Source organism: Diorhabda carinulata, chromosome 2 (assembly GCF_026250575.1).
Source record: "Diorhabda carinulata isolate Delta chromosome 2, icDioCari1.1, whole genome shotgun sequence".
Classification (NCBI taxonomy): domain Eukaryota; kingdom Metazoa; phylum Arthropoda; class Insecta; order Coleoptera; family Chrysomelidae; genus Diorhabda; species Diorhabda carinulata.
The window spans coordinates 25,019,801-25,036,708 of NC_079461.1; the positions used below are offsets into that span (position 1 = coordinate 25,019,801).

The 16,908-nt window shown below is 31.7% G+C and overlaps 1 protein-coding gene and 2 long non-coding RNA genes across 5 annotated transcripts in view; 2 read left to right on the top strand and 1 right to left on the bottom strand.

The window, feature by feature from the left end:
- Positions 1–7,843, bottom strand: part of LOC130890666 (uncharacterized) — a 40,674-nt gene extending 32,831 nt beyond the window's left edge. For 2 of the 3 annotated variants that reach the window (XM_057794879.1, XM_057794882.1), the window contains exons 1-2: positions 6,840–7,408; positions 6,320–6,495 (exon numbers count right to left, since the gene is read on the bottom strand). In XM_057794879.1, the coding sequence (XP_057650862.1) occupies positions 6,320–6,483 (164 nt within the window). In that variant the 5' untranslated portion in view covers positions 6,484–6,495; positions 6,840–7,408. Of the gene's footprint in view, positions 1–6,319; positions 6,496–6,839; positions 7,409–7,601 lie in introns of those variants that run through there. The other variant, XM_057794880.1, reaches the window with a different exon arrangement.
- LOC130890669 (uncharacterized) lies at positions 7,144–16,339 on the top strand. The gene is made up of 2 exons (XR_009058772.1): positions 7,144–7,201; positions 16,032–16,339. It is a non-coding gene; the product is annotated as an uncharacterized LOC130890669 (long non-coding RNA).
- Positions 7,603–11,324, top strand: LOC130890668 (uncharacterized). Its single transcript, XR_009058771.1, has 2 exons — positions 7,603–7,789; positions 8,493–11,324. It is a non-coding gene; the product is annotated as an uncharacterized LOC130890668 (long non-coding RNA).
- Positions 16,340–16,908: the final 569 nt, after the last annotated feature.

Below are 16,908 nucleotides of genomic sequence, written 5' to 3' on the forward strand. Positions count from 1 at the left end.
AATTTTTATAGGCACACGTGCTTCAATTATATTAAAATTATATATAGTGCTACGCCTCTGAAATTAAGTAGGTGTAGACTAAAAACATCGTCTATCGATCGGTGACGTGTCAGCGATAAAATACGTAGTTTCATCTAAATTTGGCAACAGGGGCTGTTTATCGAAATTTTTCATGTTATTGCAGCAAGAAATCCATTTAAAATCTAACGATACTAATAGTTTTTAGTTCTAACCGTCAGTAATTAATTAAAGGGATTATTTTTACAAAAATTATTATATTTTCGTAACCGTGTATAACTTTTCGATTATTACCAAAAGTATAATATCTAATAATTTGACTACAATGCTTAGAATATAATATTCTATATTTTAAATACCACTAGTAAATAATCGAATTTCAATGATTACTATTTGTTAATTATTCGGTTTATTTGGTTGTGGAATGAACCCCCAATCGATTGCCTGTAATTTAGTAGTTAGAAATAATGGTATTGAAAACATGTGAATAAAACATCCAAGATTTTTTTCCCATTTAAAAAAATGGGTGAAAATGCATTAAGAGGATCTTAAATAATAACTGCGGTGGATAAATTACTATATATGAAGGTTACGTTGGTTTTAAAAATATTTTAGTTTTCATGAACGTCGTCTGCTATTTTTTAGTATGAATCCACGAGACTGGGCGTAAACTCGATTTTGTGAACGTCTTTTTTGGCAATTATAAAACGAATATTCCTCCAGATCTTTTTTTTTTCACTTTTATGCCTTCTACGAAGGGAAAAACGGGGACGACGATTATTTCAAGCTTTCGACTTTATTATACATTATTGATATAGTTTAGGGTAATTTCCTATCTATTTTTAAAATAACATTATCTTGATATTAAATTGCAAAACATTACATTTTTCTATTTATTTGGCACACGGGATACTATGGTTATTTATTCTTGAAATCCACAAGAGCAAAACCTACAATGGCGCTTTTTAGGATTTAGCTACAAAGAACTTATTCGAATTCTAAATCGTAAGTTGTAATATTTTGTAAACAAAATGGTCGAATATTTATAAGTGTTGTGGATTTCACTAAATAGTGATGGTCTGCAACATACTGCTCAACTACTTCCACAATTTTTCGTTGTTGGTAATTTTTACTAACTTTTTTTATGTCATTGGTGAAAATAACGTCCAGCGTTAACGGTTTGGTGAATTAGTATACACTGACGTGATATAATATCCTTTTAGTGTTCTTAGATTTCTAGTTTCAATCAATTCTTTACTATAACACGGGTAATTGAACTTTACTAAAAATACTTAAACTCTTTAACATCGAGAGAGTTCCTCATATAATAATCTCATCCCTCGAAGTACACGTAATGTAAAGCTAGTATCCATTCGAAGGCGCTGCAGTTCAGATCTCGAAAATTATATTCGATTGCAGCATGTGATACCCACCAAACTAATGCGAGTAAAGTTGGAAATATTACATTCTCAGGTGATGTCAATAAAAGTGCTGGTTCGGCCCCACTATTACCGTTTATGTCAATAGTCCGAGCCGTCTAAATGACCTCCAAGCACGTTATGTGATTCGCACCATTCCTTTCCGTTTTAGCCCCATGCATTACTCCTAGACGTCCCCTTTTCTCAAATCACAGCGGTAAATTATTTTACCTTGCATTTCTCGACAATTCTTCTACCGCCATTAGGTGAAACTTCGTACGGATCCCATCTCGTTGATCGTCGGTGTTGAAGATTTTTTGCGGTTTTTATTTAACCTGGAGAACCGATTCACCAGCCAAATGGCGATACAGCCGTATGCACTATGCGAAGAGCTGTTTGTTTTCGGGCGTTGTTTTCTATTATATTTTCTGCAGATGAATATTTCCTTCATCGGGGCTAAGCCTAATTAATTCCTTCCTCTACATGAATAATATCCTCATCCAATCCACAAAGAATCCAACGAACCTCTCTCTTTACTGAGGTACTTTAGTCTACTCTTTGCATAACTATATTTATATTCATACTGCCAAATAATTATATATTGAGAATGTCGATCCATCTCTACATGACTTTTTTTTATAAACTAAGGTTGCCTTGAATGTTGGACCGAAGAAGATGCACAATGAGTTTGAGTTATACTAAGCAACGTCGGTTTCTCAAGTTGCTCAGACAACGATTTTAACCTTATGCTTACGCCGATTGAGAAGAGTCCCTAGTGATATTCATTCTGGTTTTCTACCGTTAATCCAACGAAGAATAAATTCATGTTGGAACTAATATGAGTTTCTTTATTTCTTTCTTAAATAGTAATAGCAATAGCGTGGATTCCTACATACAGGGAGTAAAAAGCATTGGGGACGTCTTCTCTTCCCAGTACCTGTTCTGATGAACGATGCAGAGGTGCTACGCTACTTAGAAATGGTTTCTTTATAAGCGTTTAATAGTATTCTATTATTAATGGGTCTAATTTTGTTATTATTCTTTGAAATTTCAGCATGTTGGTAGGATCAAGGACTTTATCCATTTCAGATAGAATTGGTTTTGGTAACAAAATGACTACTCAGGGAGAAAGTGAAGCAATCGTCCTCCTGCGTCTATAGCTGCTGTTTCATCCATCTTCTTATATGCCGTATTCTTTTTGTCTCAATTCTTCTATTCTTGTCAAGATATCCTTTAATTTAATTGCAGAAACTTTTGGTCAAATATTTGGATTAGAAATGATCTGCAGTAGTTGTTCAGCTTTTTTAATAATCGGTATCCTCTTATATGTTCAGTTGCTCCATCATTTCATGGGCCTCTTTTATACTATCGGCTGTAATGTATATCAGAAAACTACAACTGCACGATTTTGTGTTTTTGATATTTGGTAATAGCTCAGCATCTATTATTGACAGCATTGTAGGTAAGCTAGTGTAGTCATTTAGTAAGTGAAACACTCTTGGAAAGTGCCGCAATTGTGTGGTGCGAGAGAACAGATGAGATCGTTACTGAGCATCTTCTGTAGGTTGCTTGTCGTGGAGACAACGTGCAATGCAAAATGTCTTGACCACAAGAATACGCAAATTAAGGTCGGATATTTGATTCCCACAAAATCTCACAATTGGATGTTTACCTGTTTAATTACTTGCCTGCAATTATACGAAGAAATCCATTTACTTTTGGTTTAACAAACAAATAAATGTCGAGTTAGATCAGATAATTGATTTCAGCACTTTTGCAAAACAAACTTTTTCGTCTTCAGTAATTCTTAGCTTGTCAATTCGTGATTTTTATTGCTGTTTAGTTTTACTTTTGGGCAATTGACAGCCACAAAAAGAGTTAATTTTGGTTAGTGACAGCTATAATGCAATGACAAGAGCCAAGATTAATCATATGCCATTATGTCGTTAACTCGTTGAACCAGGTCATCTGAAACGACGAGTTTACGTCCTTGGTCCCCTTCATCATGCACATCATTACGGCCATTTTTAAACTTTCGACACCATTCATGCACAACACCATTACTCATGAAGTTTTCCCCATACACACGAATCATTCTCCAATGGATTTCTGCAGCACTATCGCCTTCAGCCTGTAGAAAACAAATCACACTTGGCGGGAGCATTAATAACTGCGGATATGTTTACGTGGCTGTAGCACAACGCCGACTGTCGCTTGAATGTCAACAATGGCGGAGTGTATAGTGCGAGCTTCGTAGTAGCCTTCAGCGCATGCCCGCTTTATTCTGTCCGCGTAGCGTCTGCGTCCTAATGTTCATGGGGTTTTGATAAAAACATTTCTGGGAAACAAAGATTATCTGTGATGCCAATGATTCATTTTAGTTATTCATTTCCTCCTGTCAATATTTTCTATCGTTAAAGATAACCTATTTAACAATTTTATCATCATCAAGGCAATAAAATCATACTTTTTGTCACGAGGGTAAAGATTAGTTGAGGAGGCGTTTAGCCGCGGCAACTAACCAGACGAGTGACAAAAAGAGAATTAGTGTCATGTGACATACTTTTTTTTTGAAAATTGGGGCGAGCAGAATAAGCAATGAGTATTTTGATTAATGGTAATAGCGGATGACAGTGCCTAAGCTCTAAAAAGCGATTTCTATCGAACAATTGGCATCAATGTTTCACTTTACTGTCGATTTCTATAGAACATTCAGCATTAAAGTTTCACTTTACTGCCGATTTCGAAAATAATATATCAAAAGCACGTTAATTTCATTGCAACGATTATGTAGAAATACCTGATAAATTTTCTTTCAAGCCCTACAGACATTTTTAAAACAAAAAAATATTGTTCCAAATAAATCTAGTATCGCAGCTATTTTTTAAAAAACATCGTTTGAGTCGTTTTTATTGGTCGCCTTCATGAGACGAGCGGTCGATTTTATGCCTGCTTATATACTAAGGCTTATAGTGATGGGAGAAGTACAGGAAAAAAGAAGTAAAGGCCGATCGTCTATGAGATGATCGGATCAAATCAAACAAGTCACAAACTAACCTCTTCACGTATCGTTAAACCAGGCTGAACTGAGAAATATGGACGAAGACAATAAAAAAGGGAAAAAGAGATATTAATATAATCCAATATATTGGAAAATAAACAAATATTTACATTTGGCAACAACGCTTCCATAACATATTATAGAAATTGCTAGGAGAGTTGCATTTGCAACGGATTTATGCCAAAATTCTAGGTCCCACTGTGGTCCTAAACAAGCGGTAATTGGAAATAAATGGGCGGTATGCATCAAAGAATATATATATATATATATATATATATATATATATATATATATATATATATATATATATATATATATATATGGATTTTTTTGAGTGAAAATATTGGGTCTAATTCAATTTAAGCATTGAGTGACGTATTACAATGAAAATTCATCGTTATCCATCCATTGGTTCAGGGGATCTCATTTTTTTTTGAAGACTTCGAGCTAACAATATTATTCTCAAACAAGTAACGACACGTTCATTCATTTCTGCATACTTTGTTCATCTTTTTGTTCAATGTTTGGTGAATTTTTGTAATCCGCCCATTTGCCTATTGGTCTCATTGAAGATTCTTAGCCATTCTTCACAAGAAGAATGTAGAGAGCTCGGGTCTTTTGATTTTAATTCCTCTATAGTTGTAGAAGTGCCGAAACGACAGAATTTTTAGGCCTTATTAGGTACAAATTACTTAAATGAATGAAAGTGTGATTTCCCCATACAAAATTTTAGTTCTCAACTTTCGGTGCGGTTTCAAATCATATTTTCGACATGATTCAGTTACATGCAATTTTTTTTGCTTTCATTTCTGAAGACGTGAATTCGAGTCCTGTAGTTAATATGAAAAATTTGTGATAATATGTACTGATTGCTCATGGTAAAAAATGCGCTATAGTCTCTCGCGCCGTAAATAGACTTCCATAAATTCGAGATAATTTGAAAATGTTTTCAGGTTATGTAACCAGAAATTACATATCCAAGAACATTCGTCACAAATTGGTGTCCACTTCGAACGTTCAGAGCTCTTACAACGTCGTCAATGTGAAGGCATTGGCTGTTGTCAATTGGATGGATTTGTTTAATGACTATCTATTGAAAATACTGTGACAAAAAGTAGGTTAAATAAGTAAGAAGCCTCTTGTGACATCGGAAAGACAATCATTTCGCATTTTTTTGGGAGTAGTCCAATCCCTTTTTAAACCTGTATAATACATGCATTCACACATAGCAGTGATTGTCGTATAGACGGAGTTATTTCAAATTATTTTTAGTGTCGTAGCATCGTTCATACTTTCCCAAAAGTTTGCAAAATGCCCAATTTTTATGACCTTGAAAATATAGCAAGTAACGATCACGAGTTGGTGGCAGCACTGTTGTTTTATCTATTCTGTGGAATCACGAGTCAGTCACCGCACTGCTATGTGTAAATCGACCTTGTGAAAAATTGTTGAACAGTTTTTATTTGATTAAGGGCTATTTGTATAAATCAATACTATATATTCACAAACTCCACTAACAAGTTAATTTATCTATAACCTTCAACTTCTGCAGTGTTCAATGATTACATAATCCTTTTTCTCATTAAAAAACTATTTAAATAATGTTCCCTTGTCTAAGTAGCATTGTATTATATATATAGTTAAAACTTCCTTTTTTTGATCCAATTACTTCAATTAATTATGTATGTAAATGTAGCACTTGATATAACAATTAGAATTTATATAAACTATGGATACTTTTTCAATTAAATGTAATAATTATATTTATATAGCATGATTTTCAATGAATCTACTAAAAACGAAATTTAAGAAATAAACTCACTTTTTTTTCTTATCCGTTATCATAGCATGCAGAGATTCCATTTTACTAAGTTGCTGTTCTCTATTTTTTTTGTTTGGATCCTTGAGCTGACTTATCATATTATTTAGAAATGGTAAGTATTCCTGAAGAGCCTCAAGTTTTTTATTGTATTCTTCTTCGGACATGTTGAAAAATTTCTAAAAACAGTATATATTTATCCTGCTGTAGTAAAATCTAAGATATTACTGATAATTTATACGTCCAAAAATTTTCAAACCTAAAAACTGGACTAATGAAACGGGGAAAATCAAGTATCCTACTTCATAACTATTAATTCTAATAAAATTATTGCAGCTTTTCTCTTTATTTATCTGCTTTCCTATTTTTTATCATCCTTATAATATAAAAGGAAATTATACGACATATTCCCAGATAGTTTACAGGTAGCCATGTTCTAGAGCTGCACACCCAAGGAGTCGACGACTATAGCAGATTGGTCTAACCGCCTTCTGTTTTTAATGAAAGTTCCATATATACTTACCTTATAGAATCACACTGTATAAATTGTAATTTCACTGTACATTAATTAGGGCTCACTAATAGGTAATTCTGTAACATGATTTTATTAGGTCTATACACTTTTAACAGTATTATTTTATTGAACTTTACACTAACTTGGCATTTTCGACATCTTTGCATTCACATTCTATAACACAACGGCCGTGTGCGCAACGAAAAAGTCATATCCGACGTTTGGCGGTTAATGCCGAACGTTTGCCCACTTCTACCGATTCAATTTTATTTTCTGCTATGCTCGTTCACGATTTACCCATACAGTACTCTTCATACTCTTCCCTTTTAGTATCGACAAGTCGTTTAGACGGTTAGTCGAGTAAAGAATAAGTAAGTATTTAGCAGATGACGTAACAAATAGAAAAAATCGGATATGCATAGTGTTTGTGAGAATTAGAAACATTATGAGTGCAACGTAATTTCAATATAGAAAAACAAAATATGACAATATTATATCGTTATTACAAATAGTCTAATTGAGGTCATCGACATTTTGTTGACCTGCAAGTATGAGATATTTCAGGGACAACACAGCTAGTTTTGTAGGTATACAATACAATCATTATTTTTAGAGCAATATACCGAATCAACTATTATCAATAAGATTGCTACAGTTTTTATTACAGACAACGCCCATTTTTTTATAGACTCATACAACACGTTCTACTTATTGATCGTAATTATCTTATCTATATTTGATAAAACTAAAATATACCAAGTAAAAACGTACCTTAAACTGGATTGCAATTCTTGAAACTCGTTCATTTCATTTTGTCTAACAATGAAGGAATTAAAATTTGTTTATATTAGTATTTTGTTTGGTTTCCATGGATAACAAGAAAATCTCAGTTTTCATCACCGAGAGATATGTTGTACCTATCTTGGTATTTCATTGTTTATTTAAAACTACAGAAAAAGGTAAGTTATTTGACAGGTTTTCATATTTACATATATTCGAGTTGGAAAACATAATCAGAGGAGTTCGTCTAAAATATTTTTCTTAAAATATAGATTAAAGTGTTATTTTTTGTGAAAAAAATTATTTTTGAGATCATGTTTATATAATTAGTACATTCTACATATTTATAATGAAATTTAAATATCTATTTCCAGCTTTTTATTGATCATAATAAAATTTAATTTGCAGAACCCTCATAAAAAGTAATTATATGCACAACCATGTACCTAGTAGTAAAGTAATAAATTTTATTTCAAATATGAACAAGTGATTTTTACTTTCAATAAAAACATAATTAAGAAGTAGAAATAGTTATAAACAAAACTAAATATGGAGTTTTATTACATAATTTGTGATCAGTGTATTAGATGTTGACAAAAAATATCATCTAGGTACATTATTGTAGCAACTTAATTAGTAACTTATGTGCATACCTTATTCAATAATATTCATATCAAAAACTATTATATCAAGAAAAATTAGTAAAAATTTACTGTGTTAGTTATAGAGATATCTGTTTACATTGTTAGTTAAATGCAATATTAATTATTTTTATTATTATTCCTTTCCACTTAGCGCTTTTTAATTGCTTTTTTCTTACCTAAATGCACAACGTGCACCTGAGGTGTTATTTGATTCAATGAGTATTCTGTATTTTCACAGCTCTTTTCGTACAATGTGTGCCATATTCAGTATCACTGCTTTCTGCATTTGAAGGAGGTTGTGTTTTCCAGAACTTCTCTGATGGTGTTGGATGTTGGAAGTACCATTGGATATTATACTAGTTGCTTCTATGATGATAGGTATTACTTTCGTTTTAAGATTCCACATTCTCTGTATTTCAATCTGCAGCTCCTTATATTTCAATAATTTCTCTGCTTCTTTTTGTATTATATTGTAGTCCAATGGTGTTGCTACATCTATCAATAGGCATCGCCTTTAATTATCCTTTATTATTAGGTCTGGTTTTTTGCTAGTACCTTTTTGTCTGTCTGTACTTAAGTGTCCAGTATTATTGTAACTTCTTGTGTGTTTATTATTGGTTCCGGGTTATGCTGGTACCACTTGGTGTCTACTTCAATGTTGTATTCTTTACTTATATTTGAATGTAGTTGTTTTGCAATGGCATTGTGTCGCTCTAAATAAGCTCGTTTTGATGGGACAGTCTTCATATTCTTCATTATTTTATCTATCGTGTAATCTGTGGCAATGGCTTTTGTTTTGTTCTTAGGGTTTGCGTATTTGAGCTATGCCAATGCCTACTTTTGGTTTACTGTTTCTTTTGCAATTTGTCCAACCAAGCAGCGGGTTTGGAGCTCCATTTTTCTTTCTGCTCCAATTTTATTGCCTGTTTTATTTGGTGTTTTAATCTCTTTACTATTTTTGTTTTTGGTTTTGCCGGATTGTCCTCTTCTATTAGTTCTTCGTGTATCTCATCTTCATTTTTCATGTTTTTTTCATTATTATTAATTAATTATTAATCTTTAAAGCTTAAAATTTATCTATAAGGTATTTTATTTAATGTGGTTTTAATTTTAATTTAGATTTTTCCCAATTGTTAAATTTTTTTGAGATTTGTAATTTTTGGGACTGAATTTTTCAAATTAATGCTGCATTCATGGGTGACAATCATATCATTCTAACGAGGTTTAAAATGTTTTCCCTGTTTGTATGGCATGTTTTATAATCAAATGATACAAATTATTGAAGTTTAGTTTTTTCTCTTTTCTGTAAAGAAGTGAACAGCTAATATATTTATGTAATATTAATAATTAGGTGATATAACTGTAATTAGCTTGATAAAGATTAAAACGTAGACTTTCTTTATAATATAACTTCCTTCTATTTTGGTTATTCATGAGTATGGTTCAGTCGCGTATGGCCTAAATGGAGACTCGTTAGAAGAACTTGATCTCTGCGATTTTTCTTTCTTTCTTTCCCTTCACGAAGTTCGTGGACGTTGAACATTTGTTCTCCCATTCATTGAGCACTCCGCACTATCAATATTTACAACTTTCTTAGCGGCCAGGTCTGGTATTCTTTGTTGTTGTCTTGTATATATTGCAGTTGTTCCTTGATTTTGATTGCTAAGGAATTTGTGGTGGGAAAGGAAATTTGAGAGTATTAGGTGATTTAGTTTCGTTTGATGAAGCGGGGATGTATGTCGCTTGATATATTGCATATAATTCAGCAGTGAAAGTGGATAGGGTTGGAGGAGCTTTTAGCATATATTTGGAGGTTGGTGTAATGATTGCGATACCCTTATCGGCTTAAGATTTCAATGTGTCTGTGTAAAATGAGTACCCATTGAGTATGTTATTAAAATATCCTTTGATTAGCATATGGTTGGTGTAGTGTTTGTCGATTGAGGTGAGCTGGGTAATGAATTTGGTGCTTTCTATTGTTCATGGTGGAGGGTAAGAAGTTTAAATGGGCAGGCATTCGGGAAGGAAGAAATTTAATTCGCTTAGATAAGATCTAATTCTAGCATAGGAAAGTTTGGAGATTCTGAGTTTATTTGAAAAAAGATTTGGAAATATCTCGGAGAAACAATTTTGGATGATTAGATGGTATGATTGGATTTTACTTTGGTGAATACGTTTCGCTGAAATATATTCTTCTGTTTCCTGTGTGTGGTCAAATAGTATACCAAGAAATTTTATTGATGTTTCCATTTTAATGTCTTGGGATGGTCCCATTCCCTAAATTAATAAAGTATTCCAATAATTCAGCATTAATTTGTTTTATAAACATTGATCATTTGAATTTTGAGGATTTTCTTCGTAATGCAATGCATATGTGTAATTTGAAATTTACAAGTGCTCCAGAACGCTTCATAGAACCATAATTAAAAATTCGTAAGTAGAAGAATAGTTTAAGCAATAAATTTATTTTACATTTATGATTGGTTATGGACGTTTTCAAATGATATTATTTTGAAGATTATCTGTTTGCTGAACTATTGAATTTGGGATACTGAATAGGACTTCGGAAAGGTTTCTTTTTGTACAAGTACATTGATTTTTTCAACAATAGTACTGTATGTGGTAGTGAAGTAACTTCACATCCTTCCATATTCCATAAAAATAAAATTCCATTTTGAACTAGGTACAAAAATGCACAGACACATCACAATTTATGATACTGTTAAAACTAATACCTCAAAATTCATCAAATTTCAGGAAGAATTGTAAAAAATTAGTGATATAGTTGTGTAGAAGGTTTTGAACAAATTATTATTTGTAGACTGTATTGGTATTACTTATGAATATGACTAAAAGTGTTTAGTGTTTAGAAACATGAAATTTAGTTGCTAGACTAAAAATCATTTCACAATCGAAATTACAAAATAATACAATCAATTTCGTTTATCAGTACATAAAGTTTATAAAACTGATATACAAAACAGATATTGTAATTTTAATTCAAGTTATACCTACTCGTAAAATTCACTGTTAATTTAGATGAAGTAACCAGAACCTGTATTTACAAAAAGCATAAATACAGTAAGAAAAAATAGTTATCCTGAAGAACTTTATGGAATATTCAAATAACAAAAAATATAATAATCAAGACAACAATATAAATCTCTCTTTACTATATTTTATTACTAAAAAAATAATTTCTGACAAGTTCACAAACTGCCGTTTTTATGACGTTAAATTCCCAGAATTTGCCGTTAATTATTTTTAAAAATAATGAGGAGGCCTGCTAACTTGAGTATATAGGTCTCGGGCCCCCTTTTAGAAAATGGCTCTCCTTTTTACTTACAATAACTAAAAGTATCTACATAGATAATTGCCGTTCAAGAAAATATCATCGCCGACATCGGTGCACGTCGACATCCGGATCAAAACAGGAAAAAACCATTTCTACGTATGAAGTTTTTTCTCGTTTTGCTCCGGATCTGACGGGCCCCGATGTCGGCGATGATATTTTCATGAACGGCAAACCAAGCGGCAATTATGTATGTGATTACTTTCAGTTATTGTAAAAAGGAGAGCCATTTTAAAGGGGGTGGCCCGCTATCTTAACAATCTAGTTATAACGGTAAATTCGGGGTATCTCACGGCAATTTTTGAGCTTGTCAGAATTTATTTTTTATAAATTTTCCCGTTAACGTGACAGACCTTGGTTACCATAAGATACGTTGTAATACATGATGCATAGATGAATTGTCACAATAGTTGCAAAATGTGTTCAAAAACCTTTAATGTGATAAAAAAAATAATGCAAAAGCATTAGCCGACAAAAAGATAAAAATACATTTACTTAAAGCATTATCAAAAATCGTTGAAATACAATATAAAGAATTTGTAGAATGGTATTTATATATAAAAAAATACCATTAATAATAAACACAACGTGAGTAAAATATATGTCCATAAATTCTAACCATGATTAATATAAATTGTGGATTACTCCTTCATTTGTGTATTAAAAGTTGAAATTGAATATGTATTTCATATAAGTAAAAACTGGTTTTGTTTTGATCTTTATGTAGTAAATATTTTTGTCAAATTAAGAAAATAACAATAACTACATTTGAGGCAAAAATGTTTTCCAAAAATTGCATCAGACGACATAGTTCTATCTGATGGTACTGGACTATTTCCTATAGGGGTATTTAAAAGTTATCCCATATAAAAATTATGCCATCACGAATCGTTTCATCCATTCCAATGTCCAGTATTTTGTTTCATTTTTTATTGAAACATAAATAAAATTTCCTAAAGATACTGCGCGTCTGCGAAAACGGGCCACTCCAAATAATTGCGAAATCATTAGTTGTTACTAATTGCTTATTTATTAATTCAGTGAAATTTGGATAATTTCGTAAATTTTTGAGGTGGCTGTTTTCGCTAGCGTGTTGTGTAGCTAAAACGATTTAATTCCAAATATTAAATATTTGAACAAATATAAATTCCAACAGGATAAGGACATTATTTCCTAAATCCTAATTCACCTTGGATTTTTCATAACTTGTTTAGGTAATAAAATGGAAGTGAGTGGAAACTACCTTTATAAAATATTAATGTGCTTAAGATTGGTTCAAGGTTTACTGTCAAGTACGAATACGCAAAATTCACCTAAACTCATCGAATTTTTTTCGGCTACACCGAAAACGGCCAGTGGCCGTTTAAAACAGACACCATGCGTTTGCCAGAACCCGATGTGGCTGTTCTTATATAGCCAGAACGCGTTGTGGCTGTTCTTATATAGTCAGAACCCGAATTAAATTATTTTAGATTTAGAAGACGTCAGCTCACGTAATATAATGATACTTATTAATAATCATTTGGTAACAAAATAGTACAACACTACTTATTATTTGAACAAATATTTAATGACAACGTTTTTATATATGTTTTATATCCATATAATCAATAGTTAATATAAATTATTAACAGTTGTTTTACTCAATATTCGCTGCATATCCACCTATTTGTTTTACATGAGGAATTGTGGCATTTTGAATTGCATTGAACTTTATGTTTATCGCAGTTATTAGGTTAGGTTAGTTATATTAACTATTGACTATATGGAGATAGAACATATAAAAACGTTGTTGTTAAACATTTATCAAATAATGAGTGTTGTACTACTTTGTTACCAAATGATTATTAATAATCAGCATTATATTATTACGTGAGCTGACGTCTTCTAAATAATTTAATTCGGGTTCTGGCTATATCAGAACAGCCACCACGCGTTGTGTATCATATATACAATTTAAAAAATTCATAAACCAAACAAATGGTGTGGAACAGCTGAATGGAATAAATCCGTTAATAAATAGATGGGAAATCCGCTTGGACACGACGATTTTCATTTTTTTTTTCAAAAGAATTTATACATAGTGATGTGACATGGCTGATTCCAACTTTCTTACTTTAAATGCAACTTCCTCTTTATTTTTTAGATTTTTTCAGAAATGCAGAATGTACCTAATATTACACTCAATACGTATTTCGTATTATCTCTTGATATTGAGGAAGTAAGCAAAAACTATTCCAGCGTTCCTTTTTACTGATGAATTAAATAATAGTTATTATACAAAAGAAAAAAGTACTAGATTTCAGGTTGAAATTGTATGTTCTCCCGAAACGCAGCGGAGGGAACCAAAAATCTTAATATTTTTTTGTGACGAGAAAAACGATGAATTAATTTAGAAAAATTATTTTATTACAATATTAAAGTCAGAAAATTATCGATGTGGAATTTGAAAATAGTAGACTATGTTGTACTTATAGCGACAATTAGACCTACGTTGTTTAAGGAAACTTTTAAATAGCTAACATTTCAATTTTATGATTTGATTTGAAAATTGAGAATTTAGTGGTTATTTTCAATTCTATAAAACTCGACAAGAATTAGTAGAAGTAGCGTCCCAAAAATTATTGCCAGCTAAATCGCGAAAAATTTTACGAAACTTCGTGTTCAAGATTCAGGGAATGAAAGATGAAAAAAACATGCGGTTCTTTCTTGTTGACGGTGTTATTGGCTTATTTGTTGAAATTGACACAAAATCAACAGTGTGGTAGAATTATTCAATGAATAAAAGTAGATTACGATCGAATAATATTTCAAACTAATGATATTTCTGAAGCAAAATGGGAGAGACGTAATTTTTAAGAGTACACAAATTAGTGATTTTCTAAATAATGTTCATGATTAAGTTTATTTAATGGTCAAGGTTATTGTTGTATTTGGGATTGCAAGAGTTTGTCGAATCTGTGAAATCAGCCAGGTAACATAAGATGATAGGGAAGATTCGGGAACGTTATTAATTGTGAAACTTCACGAAACAAAGAATGATGTAAACGAGAGATTTGTAGTTACTAAAAAATATGTTAAATTCTACGAGCACCTCCAAACCAATTTCATTAGGTTCCCGAAACAGTAGCTAAGTTTTTTCAACCTGTAACTTCAACTCATATACAGGTCATTCATTTCGAAGATCGTCTGCTACACTTTTAGTTGAATTTCGGAGGGACTTTATGACAATAAAGATACATGGAGGTTGGAAGTCATCAACAGTCGCCGAAGGGTAGAACGTGGGGTAGTGCTGAAATAACATCGGATTTCAACACAAGAAAATTCGACTGTTGTACCGAATAGTTAGGAACGTTTCATTCATGCAATGCACATTTAATAATTGTACTTTTGATATAAAGTAAATGTTACTTTATTGTTTAATAAAATATTCTAAAATTAAATATCAACCCTTGCTTATATATTTATACAACATCCGGGAAAAGAGTAATTTCAGAAACAGTGACATTTTGTTACCTGTCAACAGAGATAAAAGTCAAACTTTTTTGCCTCGCAGAAAAAAATACTATAAACAGTTTTGTTTATTTTCGTTCAAAACTAGTCTTAAGGCCGCTTGACATGATGGAATACAACTTGTAATGTAAGGCAAGACGCAATATTTCTTGATCAGCTGACTTTCGTAAAACGGTATTTTCATTTTTATACTATGCACAAAATATAAGTAAAAATTTGAGGTTAGAAATTTGTTTATTTTTACTTTTTACACACTTTCATGCAGTTTCTTGCACGTTATATTGCATTATGTCAAGCGGCCTTTAGAAACTTGTCTACATGCATGACAGTAGTGGTCAGTGTCAGTGATATTAGCGCTTGAATTTCTTTAGCTGTACGTAATATCAAAAAATGTTGTCAAATGGAAGTTCCTCGCTTATTTCACCAGAAATTTCCAAATTTGCCACCTATATCGCAAGAAGCGATAACCAATATCGCGAGCTTGGTAATGTACGACAGATAAAAAAAAGTTGCAGCTAATGCAGTAAGCGATGATATGAAATTGCATATGATACTTGAGTTTAAAGAAAACAGAAATAATTGTGGTCGAAAAGCAGCACTGTTCAACCTTAGCCATACAGAAATTTTTCGAATATTATAGGTCTCAGGACCTTATAGAAGACGATTTCGCTAGGAGAACGTATTTTTGTGAACAAATTATGGCAATGTTAGATAATATGTGATCCAAAGCTGTTTCTGCTGTAAAAAACTTCTGCATTTGGTTGTCATGACCCTAATTAATTTACCTATGGTTCTAACAATTTTATTTTCACCTAAAATTAAGGAGGAGAATATAGTTGTACAGAGATAAAAAAAACAATTATTTGTGACTTCACCAAACTACTATTAGTGTCAAATGTGTTTTTATTTCAGTGTTTATTTACCACGTTATTTGAATAATTCTACCGGTACCAAAGTTGGAATATTCTCAATAGTTTTTTTATAAAAACTAATATGGACATTCAGCATACGTTATGCTGCCAAGTCGAAGCATTTATTCAATAAGCACAATTTAAGATAATGCGAGACAAAGGTACAAGAAAGTATGTGTTGAATGACAATTCACGAATAAATTATCCAAGAGGGAAGTGCTACCAAATATTAGAAAAATTCTCTTACGTCTGCTTATACTTTAACCAGATATAAGAAAAATGAAATTAAAAGATTGATCTCATTTAAAATCCTGTATGTCTTTATTATAGTTCTAACCTAACCAAATTAGCTTGTATTATTGTAATGGTCTAATCTAAACAAAAAAAAAGTCCAAGAACTTGTTATTTATGAAGAAATGTATCCTTTGTTTTCACTTACACATCAAGGAAATTATCAAACTAACATTGATCCATAAATTGTTGTGAATTTACGGATATAGAGCACTGAAACTGAATTATACTTTCAGAGAGGTAACAGAATGCAGAATGTATTTTACAAGTTTTGTTGTTGAAACATGAAATAATTGAATTATTGAGTCAAACTAATAGAGTAAAATGCAGTTGTATGGTCACTCTTAAAGAGAAATCGACTGATAAATAAGTTATTATATTCTATTTCTAATTACCAAACCTCCGCTCTTGTGAAGATATGAATTGAAATTCATATCTTCTTCATAACATACTGAAAATAAGGAGTTACCGAGATTTCACCCTGAATACCTAAATATATAATCATTAGCAATAAATATTCCTGATATTTAACAGAACATGAAAGTAATAATAAATAGACTTTGGAAAGAAACACCTGCACTGTAAAG